Source organism: Harmonia axyridis, chromosome 6, assembly GCF_914767665.1.
Source record: "Harmonia axyridis chromosome 6, icHarAxyr1.1, whole genome shotgun sequence".
In the NCBI taxonomy this organism is placed as follows: Eukaryota; Metazoa; Arthropoda; class Insecta; order Coleoptera; family Coccinellidae; genus Harmonia; species Harmonia axyridis.
The window spans coordinates 1,103,865-1,115,803 of record NC_059506.1 but is presented as its reverse complement, the minus strand read 5'-3'; the positions used below and the strand labels follow the sequence as shown (position 1 = coordinate 1,115,803).

The window sequence follows — 11,939 nt, the reverse complement described above, 5'->3', positions numbered from 1 at the left end:
AATACATCTAATTCATTTTTTCACCATAAAGTGATGTTCTACTCAGCTTCCAGCCTCATCGTATATACAGGGTGAAAATGAGACACATAGTCTGGAAAGAATTGAAGGGTGTTTATTTACAGAATCGCCAACTTTTACTTTAATGCGAGATACAAACAATATCTCGTGAAGAACAATAATGACAAATCTAGAATTCTCAAGCACCCCCAATGAATATACCTGTGTAGTTAATAATGGAATGTAGCTTTACAAGAAAGGAGAATAATAAACAAATCAGATTTTTTTACTTGTATATATTACCATAGCATAACCATTAACACATAATTAAGAGGTTGTCCTCATGACTTGTAATATAAAAACAAATCAAAATTGGTTCTATATTATAATTTTTTTCAATTAATTTAATTTTTAAATAAAATCTCAAAATTTCTATTAAAATAATACATAATATGTACATTTCGTAATAAAAATATATCTTGAATCATCCCTCCTGTTGACAAGCCCTCACAGCAATAAGTTGTAATAAAATGTAGAGTGGGGCAAATACTTCAGAATAATCCAAACTGAGTTGTCCTAAAAGTTTCTTACACAATAAATATTTAAATAAAAATGTTGTTAACAGAAAAGTGGCAGACCAAGTCAACCTTAGCATTGAATACCTGACAGATAATTCAAGTATCATTCTGATGAATAAAATGATACAAAAATAAGTGTTCAGAGCATCGCCAACAAAAAGAGGAGAAAAAATCAGCCACCAATTATGATTATACAACTCCATGTCTGGATTATAATTTAGAGCTAATAGAATTGTGAACAGTAAGAATGCTATCAAGTTCACCCATATTTCAAAAACTGTAAGTCCAAGCCAGCGGACAATTTCTTTTGTTGTGAAAAACATTTCCTTTAGGCTACTTCTTTAGGTTTGAATATTCTTATTTCAATTGCAGATTTATTTCTCTTCTGTAATTCATGGTCTGCATCATCTGTTGTAGGTTCTAAATCATCTGTGAAATATAAAATAAACGATCACAAATACTAAATAATGAAGAATATGAATGGCTTGAGCCGAAGTCATGAAGAGTCATATCATATCTTATAAATAACTCATGATAACAAAATATCTCACCTGTTACTGCAGAAGTAAATGTTCTGGTTTGATATTGATAAGATGGATATTTTTCGCAGAGTTCAAGTGCCAAACATATACCTTTAGATATGGATGTACCCATACAATATAATAGTATTTCTTCGAAATTTTTTTTGTCGATCAATTTCTCACAGATTGAGAAAAAGGCCTGAAACAAATAAAGTTTTCACTATTGTTTTGATGAAACGTTATTGATATTATTACCTTCAGATGTGATTTTGAATTCACATAAATCACATTTTCTGCTTTTGAGAGTTTGAGTGCTGGCCTCTTCCGACGAATGTGGCTAGAACTGTAATTTTTTTTTCTAGGAAAATCTCTATTTACACCAGCCATTAAACTGTCTGATATTTTTTAGGTTACACAAAAAACTAGTAAATACACCTTTGAATATAGAATAATATATATCTTATATTCTATGAAATACACGGTCACTTTCGAACTATTGAGAGAAGTCATAGAAAACGGTTCTCCTATACACGGAAGCACAGAACTTTGTAACCCTCATCCATAGATGAACTAGTAGTTAGTAAAGGTGGGTTTATGCACCATTCTTAAGAACTAAGAATAGAACGCTAACAAATCAATGAGGGCGTTTATGCACTTCACCTAAGAACTAACACTAGCACTAGAAAGTTGACCAACTTTTAATGGTGGGTTTATTCCTAAGAACTGAGTTGCTGAGTTTATGCACCATTCCTAAGAACTAAAACTAAGAATTCAGTGGCGTTTATGCACTCTCTTGTTAGTTCTTAGTTAAGGCATGCGCACGCGCTCGAACTACATTCTATTTGTTCTATACTTTGATGTTTGACATTGATATTGATTGAATTCAATTTTTTCAGATACACCTAATACTTTTCATCGATAAACACGAATAACGGAACTTTAAATGATAGAAACTGGTACTCGTTAATATTGAAATTCTATGCGGTGCACGCGCACTTCTATATTTTACCTGAGCCCTTAGTTAACAGTTGGCCTGCTAGTGTTAGTTCTTAGGAAACTTGCATAAACGCCTTCATTGAATTGTTAGCGTTCAATTTTTAGTTCTAAGTTCTTAGGTTTAGTCATAGTATAAGGAAAGGATAGTAAGCCAGTGTAGTGCTTTTTTCGATTTTGTTGATGTTGAGCGCCATCTAGTTGTACTCACGTTCAACTCGAATTTTACTATCAAAAATTGGTCCGTAAAGTGGAGCCCTCTGAAAAAATTGGTGTTATTTTGAAGAACTAAAATATTTGAAATAGAGTGGTCAGAAGATTTCTATATTTTGATATTTTTTCTGCTCTACAATAAGAATTTACGCCAGTGGCGTGTATTTGTGATAACTTAATAATAACATAAAAATTGTTGGCAATGTCATGCGACCCCTTTTCAACCACGCCACTGAATGAATTATCGTATTATTTCTGCGCCATCTATAGCTCATGATTCAGTGCCATTTATTACCTAGTTACTTCTCCAAATCCAAATCCAACTACAGTAGCGACCCCTGCTGACTATTTCCTTGCCGTCAAATGGCGGTTGGCTTACTATTCTTTCCTTATACTATGATTTAGTATTAGTTCTTAGGACTGGTGCATAAATCCACCATTAGAATTCAGTGGCGTTTATGTACTCTCTTGTTAGTTCTTAGTTAAGGCATGCGCACGAGCTCGAACTACTTTCTATTTGTTCTATACTTTGATGTTTGACATTGATATTTATTGTGAAAAAATTAAATTTAATTTTTTCAAATACACCTAATACTTTCCATCGATAAACACGAATAAAGAACATAAAATGATAGAAACTGGTACTCGTTAATATTGAAATTCTATGCGGCGCACGTGCACTTCTATATTTTACCTGAGCCCTTAGTTAACAGTTGGCCTACTAGTGTTAGTTATTAGTTCTTAGGAAATTCAATTAAAAAAGGGTGTTTTATGAGAAAGAACATATGTTTGGTCTTTTACACTTTTTTGGTACACTCTGTGTATTTCCAAACAACTTGATGAAGCCTAATGAAAAAAAATTCGCAAATTTCAGTGCTTAACCATATTAGAGCATCGCGTCAGTTGTGAAACACCCTGTATGATAATAATGAATAAGAAACACAAATTATTGAAATATAAGCAAAATATTGAACATAGTCCGTACAAAAGAATGTAACATGTTCAATGATAATATTCAACTTCGAAAATTGACTTTGATTTAATTTTTTATTACCTCATATCAATTCTTACAGAGTGTTCATAATATACCCATTCAATTGAATAGATCTGGTGTTATTCACTGAATATAATTTCAGAATAATTGAATTCGACTTTATTTACAAAGCAGAACAATACAAGCATTACATAGGTATTATTAACTAATATGATATTTGTAAAGTGTAAGATACCCAGAGTTTGACAAATTCTTATCTAAATGTCTACAAATTTACAACGGAGTTGTATTTGTTTACTATTCTATCAGTAATATTTTTCCTTGAAAAAAATTTTATATCGGTAATGCTATTGGCTATATCTGGAACTCTTGTAAATCTTCATTTAAAACGTAAATAATTTCAATTGTTGGTTTTTCTCTGGGGAAAAATGTACGACTATGAAGAAGTAAAATTCTTTGTACTCTTCCAATGTCTTAATTATAATTTCTTTTCTGAATACTCTCCAAACTATTCTGGGCACACCTATTGGAAATAATGAGCAATAAAACTGTTTTTTTTTGACATTATGTCGAGATGAAATACAGAGCCGAACTCTCCAAATCCCAGAGTCTATTTCTATTTTAGGGAAGTAAAAAAAAAAAAAAAATAATCGTTTTATACCGTATAAAAACTCAAATAACTGATAGTATCTAATTTTCACAATATTTACTGAAGATTCTAATTTGGATCGGACGATTTTTTTTCATTTTTTACAATACCTTCACATAAACTTATCAATTAATAGTCAGTACAAGTTGATGCTATAAGTTGCAAAATGTAGTTAATTCCAAACCTTTTATCCCTACTTACAATTTCAGATTATACCACTAAATACTAAGGTGTAATTTTTCTAACCATTAAAAATATATTTTAAATAAAAATATTCAAATCAACAATAAAAAAGTGAGTGAACATATACTCAAAAATATTGCGTTGTCAAATAAATATAAAAACAGTTTAAAACTTACACGTAATATTACATTATACTTATAATTACTAATTTGTATTTTTGTTGAAATTATTTAGGTATAAAAATATGATTGTCTCCAAAAATTTCCAGTTTCATATGCTAGAATTTTGTTTTACTAGTACTGCTGTAATTGCCAATTGAAAAATGGGATGGTATAAGTTGCCATCCATGGAAATCTTGAATTTCAAGAAAATATTCAAATTTCGCAAAAGTTGTAGAGAAAACCTTTCAGATGGATATTTGCTTGTTGTGAATAGAACAGGAATGTTTCAATAAGATTTTATGAATATTATGATTTGGTAAGATAATGAAATGCGATTATTTTAAGGACTTCTTAACCTGTTACTTGAAAATTTTCCATTGGAATATTAAATAATTATCAAGTAAAATCGAACAAACACACTTGGTTATATTCAATATAAGGCTATGACTTTTATTCAGAGTTCACACTCAATTTATTGCTTATTAATGAAATAAATTCCGTTCTCCTCGTTGAACAGATTGGTTTCTAGCACGGGAAGTGTCAAATTTTTAGATTTCAGCAGAATTTCCATCGTTTTAGGTTGGGTACAATCAAAATACAAACTAGTATTTAGGTACCACCTATATCACACATACTGATTACAGATCAGTTTCCTAAAATGAAAATGGGAGAAATACAAACGATTCACATACTGTGATTAAAATATCCTCAATAATTTTGGAGGGTTATTATAAATATGTTTTGACTAGTTGGAATTGCTACTTGTGTCACTGATAACCAACCTGTAAAAAAAAAGGACAGTTAAAGGAAATATCGACACTAATAGAATAAGGTACATGTACAGGTAGAGATGAGCGATACCGTGATTTCTAGATCATGTTGTGAAACGTGAACGTTACTTTATGATATCAGTGAAATTAAAGCGTGACGTGATCACTGTTAAGGTTGCTTGTTATTGATATTTGTATGAATCACTCAAACCTTAGTTCGTTTATCTTTGCAACTCGTATTGGTCACTCTTATCATTCAAAGCAAAGCAAAATTAATGAAAAATTATTATGAAAACATCCATTTTTCTTATATTTTCAACTCTTTTCCTTGTTTCAGCTTTAGTTAGGAACGTAATAGAAGGATATCGATTTATCAAATGTTTCCTCAAATTTGAAGAGGTAATTTTGAAAGATAATTTCAACTTGCATAAATTACGAGTAGCATAATTTACATCAACGTCTGTTATTATTCTTTCGCCTTTTATTATTATGTCTCTGATGTGTTTTCGTTTAGTTTTTATAATACAGAGTACCATTTATTGCTTCGGTCGGCAACTTCAATATAGAAAGAATTTCTTTGGGGTTGTTTATCAAAGATATGCATAAAATTAGAATTTTATTCCACCACCAATTATGCAGTAATTCAGTAATTATTTATTGTTTAAATAGTCCTACAAAAATACTTCCTAAAGCAGGCGAAGTTGCCTACGATGCTGGGATTGTCATAAAAATATGCAATTATGTTAGTCAAAAGAGGTTCCGAAGCAATAAAAACATCAGGCTTCCTTCATAATTTACGATTGCAACAGACGATGATATGCCCTGAAAAGATCTGTGAAATGTTCAAACTGTGATCCCGTCACGCTCTGTATTCGTTTTTCGGAACCGTGACTACCTGTGACATTCTGATAGCAGTGATTAAATCACAGTTCGTGAAATATCGCTCATCTCTATGTACAGGGTGTTACCAAGTATGTGCGAAAGTTTTCCAATTGAGAAATTTTGTTTTGTTGAAATGTTTTACACTTTAAACGATCACTACAAAATTCAAAAATTTTTCATTGGCAAAACATGCCCACAAAATGTCATTCCATCAGCAAATTCAAGTAAAAATATATTTTTCCTTTTTTTTTGAAAGCTCGTGGCTTTTCAAGAGGAGATCCCCTTCAATCTTTGACGAAGATTAACTCCCTAAAAACATTCACACATATTTGGTATTGTTTCCAATCCTATCGAAGCAAAATGCATTTGAGACCATACTGAACAACTTTGGTTTCGTGAATGTCTGTCGGTCTGTATGTTCGTACATCCTCGTAATAGCATTACAATTATCTAAACGGTTTTCCAATAAGACGTTTCATTTTGAATTGCCCGCTAACTGGGTAGCTGTCATCTTTTGACATAAGTGAACAAGTGAAACGATGCCATTAATAAAAATGGAACGATACACGCTTTATCGACGCATTGAAATTGTTGAAATCCACTTGAAAAATGGCGAAAAAATTTTCGCCATTTACATACAGTTACAATGTGCAAAACTAAAACACTTTGTTCATCCTGAAGCACCTTCTCGGCCGACAATCGTGAAACTGGTAGAAAAAGTTGGTCTGTTGGGACAAGTTAGTGAAGTGAAGAATCGAAACCGTGTGCGTCGCTCAAGAATAATTAAGAATATTGCTTATGTAGACCGTAGTGTTGACGGAAAGTTAGGTTTGTCTATTCCTTGTAGATCTTCGGAATTAGGCATTCCACAAACAACATTACAATAGAACGTATTTTGCATACTTAGGTGTTAAGGCTGTTAGTGTTAAAGATCAGATAACACAAGAACTCATGCAGGTTCATGAATTGCATCAAAATGACCCTGATTTTCATCCAAAAATCATCTTCAGTGATTAGAGAAGAGCGATATTTCACTGTGATTTAATCACTGATATCAGAATGTCACAGTTCCGAAAAACGAATACAGAGCATGACGGGATCACAGTTTGAACATTTCACAGATCTTTTCAGGGCATATCATCGTCCGTTGCAATCGTAAAATATGAAGGCAGCCTGATGTTTTTATTGCTTCGGAACCTTTTTCGACTAACATAATTGCATTTTTTATGACAATCCCAGCATCGTAGGCAACCTCGCCTGCTTTAGGAAGTAGTTTTGTAGGACTAGTTAAACAATAAATATTTGCTACAAACAAATAATTAATACTGAATTACTGTATAATTGGTGGTGGCAATAAAATTCTAATTTTATGCCTATCTTTGATAAACAACCCCAAAGAAATTCTTTCTATATTGAAGTTGCCGACCGAAGCAATAAATGGTACTCTGTATTATAAAAAATAAACGAAAACACGTCAGAGACATAATAATAATAGGCGAAAGAATAATAACAGGCGAAAGACCAGCAATCTTTGGGCTTTCTTCACAAAAGTTGATGTAAATTATGCTACTTCTTGTAATTTATGCAAGTTGAAATTATCTTTCAAAACCACCTCTTCAAATTTGAGGAAACATTTGAAAAATCGATATCCTTCTGTTACGTTCCTAACTAAATCTGAAATAAGGAAAAGAGTTGAAAATGTAAGAAAAATGGATGTTTTCATAAGAATTTTTCATTAATTTTGCTTTGAATGATAAGAGTGACCAATTCGAGTTGCAAAGATAAACGAACTAAGGTTTGGGTGATTCTTACAAATATTAATAACAAGCAACCTAAACAGTGATCACGTCACGCTTTAATTTCACTGATATCATAAAGTAACGTTCACGTTTCACAACGTGATCTAGAAATCACGGTATCGCTCATCTCTATCAGTGATGAGGTTCATTTTCAACTAGGAGGATATGTCAATAAGCAGAATTTCACTCGGAGCTCGAAAAATCCAAGAATGATTGTATGATGCTGTAACCGGCGGCCATTTGGCCGCGTGAATTAAACTCACATTGAAATATCTACTTGGAAAACCCTTCAGAATTAATTTAAGAACCAAAATGATGCACTTACCTTTCCTACCGCATTGATTCAGCAGTACCATTTGGCTCTGAGTTTGTGGCAGGACTAGGCTGTGAACTAGAAGCTCTACCATGCGAATTTTCATACTCCATTACTTCTTGATATATCAGCTCTTTCCACTGTTCAACTGTGTGTTCACGTTCGTCGACGCTATGATCGTATGGGCCAGGAGCAGGCTGTAAATAAAACAGCAGTATTAGTTTTGATTCAACTTCAATTGAATTTCAAATGTCTTTTAGAAGAGAAAGCTGAACTTAAAGTTTTTTTGTGCTTGTTCCAGGGGGAACATTTTGCCCAACAGGAAAAATAAGAGGTCAAAATCAATTCTTTTCATCCTTTCGACGAAGAAAAGTATAGAAGGGAATATGCTAGTTTCAGAGTAGTTAAGTTCGTTGATTGACATAATTCAAACGGTTCTGAAGTTGCACCCATATGAAACTGTGATTTATCAATAAACGAAGAAACACCCATCCCAACGAATTCAAATTAAAAAATGAGTTGCAAAATAGTAAAACGATGTTCATGAAACATTTCTTTCTTGAAAATCGTAGATTTTAGATTCAAGGGGGATTTCATTCCACCTTCATCCGAGCTATTATCGACATTATGTGATCTACAGCTCGTCTTCCAATTCCAGAGTTCTAATTAACTCCAGTATCATTCAAGGAAATTACTTCCTCACTTCTACAAGTGTACAGTTCATTCAAGGATACGCACCAACAAGCCAAGATGATGAGGAAATGGAAACCTTCCTTGAAGACATAACCAAAGCCACGTGCTCACACAAGACCCACTACAGGATAATAAGTGGTGACTTCAATGCCAAAATTGGACAAAAAAATACAACTGACTCGGACTACATAGGAAACTTCGGTCTGGGTGTGAGAAACCAAAGAGGAGATATGCTGGTTAACTATCTGAACAAGGAAAATTTATACTGTCTGAAAACCTTGTTCAGGAAGCCCGTACAGAGGAAGCCCTGATGGCCAAACCAAAAACGAGATTGATTACATACTCTCTAATAACAGAAAAATATGTACAGATGTTTCGGTACTAAACCAGTTCGACACCAACAGCGATCATAGACTAGTTAGAGCATATCTTTGTTTCAAACTTAAAATAGAGAGAAACAAACTCATACACAAAGGCAAACTTCCTACAACTGAAGACCTGACACAGAGATCTACTGAGTATCGAACAGAACTGGAAAAGAAACTGAGACCAACCGACACCCTTGAGAATATGAACATTAACCAACTCAACAATGAAATTACCAACGCCATCTGCATAACAGTCAAGAAGATCTGCGCGAAACCAAGAAGCTTAAAAGATACTAGGTTGCGGTTGGAAACATTGACTCTCATGGAAAAAAGGAGAAGAATGCCCAGAGATACACATGCCTTTAAGGAATTGAATAAGATGGCGACCAAGAACGACGAAACGCAGTGTAGGTAGACCACAGAGAAGATGGCTTGATGATATAAAGCAGTATGCGGGAAATAGATGGTTTCTGATAGCTCAGGACAGGACAGCATGGAGGAACATGAAAGAGGCCTACATCCAGGTGTGGATGAGGGAAGGCTGAAGAAGAAGAAGACTTCTACAAGTCTCTTGTCCAGAGCAGATTTTGCGTTGGCTGGCGATGCCTAAGCATTCTGTCACCAGCTGATCCGGAGATCCTTCCTACTCCCATAGAATATGCACTTTCGTTTCCTGCTAGACTCATTCTCATAAGGTGTTTTCTGAGGCGGCCCTGTGAGGAATCCAGTGAGGGATACAGCATATTATTGCTGAGATGCACATACTTCCTAGATCTCGTGGTTTCAAAGAAAATATTTGGAATTATCCAACCCAGGAGGACTCCTAGACTCCTGAAAGACTAGAAAGTGTTTCTCTTTCAGTTTTTTCTTTCTCCTGAAATTCTTTCTTCTAGATACATTTACATATACCAAAGAATGGTTCTGGATCAATGAAAGAAATTTGTGCTCCTTTTCTGGCAAGAAGGTTGGCCTCTCCATTTCCTTTAATTCCTGAATTAGAGAAAAAACAGGCTAAACAGATCTTGTATATTTGCCTATTTCGTTGAGTTCTCTCAATTGGAGTTGAGGACTCCAATATCATCTTAGAATCAATATGTGAGATCAATGCTTTGATTGCATCCCAACTGTCAGAATGTATCGTTATATGAAATTTCTGATAGTTTCTTATTAGGTTCATTTCCACACATCTTTAAATTGCAAGTGCCTAAAACTGATTTGAAGAGCGTATTATTTTTGAGAGCTGGTACTGTGGACTCTCTTTCCCAATCATATTTTCTACTTAGCATCATAGTGAAGGTTTGTTTTCTCGATGCTAGTTTCTTTATCATCTTGACACTGCAAAGAGCAGCTGATGGTATGTAATCGGTCAGAAAGGACCAGGTTCTCTGATTTCTTGAGAATCGGAATAATCAGAAGATAATTATATATTTTTTTTGTAGAATTTCAATATCTCAGAATATAATCGTCAGATTACGCTGAAATATTGTGTGTACATAAAATTCATCGATAAAATAAGAAAAAATGAAAATGTAGCTTAAACAAGGGAAAAATAATCAAGTTCTTAGGATCTGATAAGGTCAAACAGAATATTTTTTCCTTGAGGAAGTTTTTAAATGAAGCGAAACGTCGGTTTAGGAGCGAAAAAAGTTCTCGTTTTATTGATTCTTCATTCCCAAAAAAATTATGTTTTCATATTCAATCATCAGAGGATCGTCGAGTTATCCAATAAATAGTAAAATAACGTTTGAATAATTTATTCATATTTATTTATTTTAGGAAAGATAGAAAAAAATTTATGATTTTACGATATCTACAAGAAGAAAATACTTTCAAATATACTTACTGCATTAACTTCTTGTTCATCATACCATACATTTATATAAGGGTGAAGAAGGGCATCGTCGACAGAAATTCTCTTTTCAGGGTCGATTACCAACATCTTGGAAAGTAAGTCTCTGGCTTGGCTTGCCTTAAGTCGGTTATGTTCATTGCTGTCGGATGGGAATAACACATCAGGAAACAGTTTATCGAAGGAGAAACCAGGGTAGCGGGGTCTGTTTTCCACATAGTTTCGTACGGTTAGCTGCAGTCTCATCATGAATTGTGGAGACGGAGTACCCAATTGTTCTAAAAAAAAAAAATTATGAATAATGATCTATCTGTCTAAATCTATATGAAGTTTTTCAAGTTCACTGTAGACATAATATTCAACTGAGGTTGTGAGTAACCACATTATAACCCACAGAATATTTATAAGCGTTTTATTTAAGCAGTTAATTAACTGTTTCTTAACAACTCACAGTATAGGGTTGTTTGTATAAAAGAGAAAGCTAAGCTAGGTTAAGACATATTGAGAAATGTGATTGGTAGGTTTACGCTGAAATGAGGTAAGTAGCAGGGATAGTTTGAAATCCCTTGATTAATTTTTACATTTATACATTTTGTGGTTCCAAAAATAAACATAAATAAAACACATTTTCATTTAGAATATCGATCAAAATTTGTACTTTAATATGATGATCCTTAAAACCTCAGTAACAGATCCAGTTCAATTTTTTCAATGTCTTACCAATTGTACGCTCAGATGGACGGTTATGTCGACTATAATCTGCCCGTTATGCACGAAAGGTACTTAGTATTTATTACAGTATCATTATTTTTGTAGTGAGTTTTCAGAATTTTCACACGTTCAGCAATAGATGAAAGATCTATATGGTTATAGTCCATTCAGGAATTATTGACATCCCGGGTGGCTTTGGAAAATCGAAATTAAGTTGGTACTGGCTCATTCAGTAACATTTTGAATTGCAGATTTCGGGTTGGCA

At 33.5% G+C, this 11,939-nt stretch overlaps 2 protein-coding genes across 5 annotated transcripts in view; both read right to left on the bottom strand.

Moving 5' to 3' along the window:
* Positions 1 to 383: 383 nt before the first annotated feature.
* LOC123681978 (ribonuclease P protein subunit p20) lies at positions 384 to 1,593 on the bottom strand. The gene is made up of 3 exons (XM_045620355.1): positions 1,352 to 1,593; positions 1,127 to 1,295; positions 384 to 1,004 (listed from the first exon to the last, which is right to left on the bottom strand). Exons 1-3 carry the CDS (start codon positions 1,481 to 1,483, stop codon positions 904 to 906), a joined length of 402 nt encoding a protein of 133 aa, XP_045476311.1. The 5' UTR covers positions 1,484 to 1,593; the 3' UTR covers positions 384 to 903.
* A 1,847-nt stretch (positions 1,594 to 3,440) lies between these two features.
* The window catches only part of LOC123682618 (stress-activated protein kinase JNK), a 112,366-nt gene continuing 103,867 nt past the window's right edge, over positions 3,441 to 11,939 (bottom strand). For all 4 annotated transcript variants that reach the window (XM_045621351.1, XM_045621352.1, XM_045621353.1 and 1 more), the window contains 3 exons: positions 10,958 to 11,241; positions 8,066 to 8,250; positions 3,441 to 5,071 (listed from right to left, as the gene is read on the bottom strand). In XM_045621351.1, coding sequence (XP_045477307.1) covers positions 8,071 to 8,250; positions 10,958 to 11,241 — 464 coding nt within the window. In that variant the 3' untranslated portion in view covers positions 3,441 to 5,071; positions 8,066 to 8,070. The remainder of the gene's footprint in view (positions 5,072 to 8,065; positions 8,251 to 10,957; positions 11,242 to 11,939) is intronic.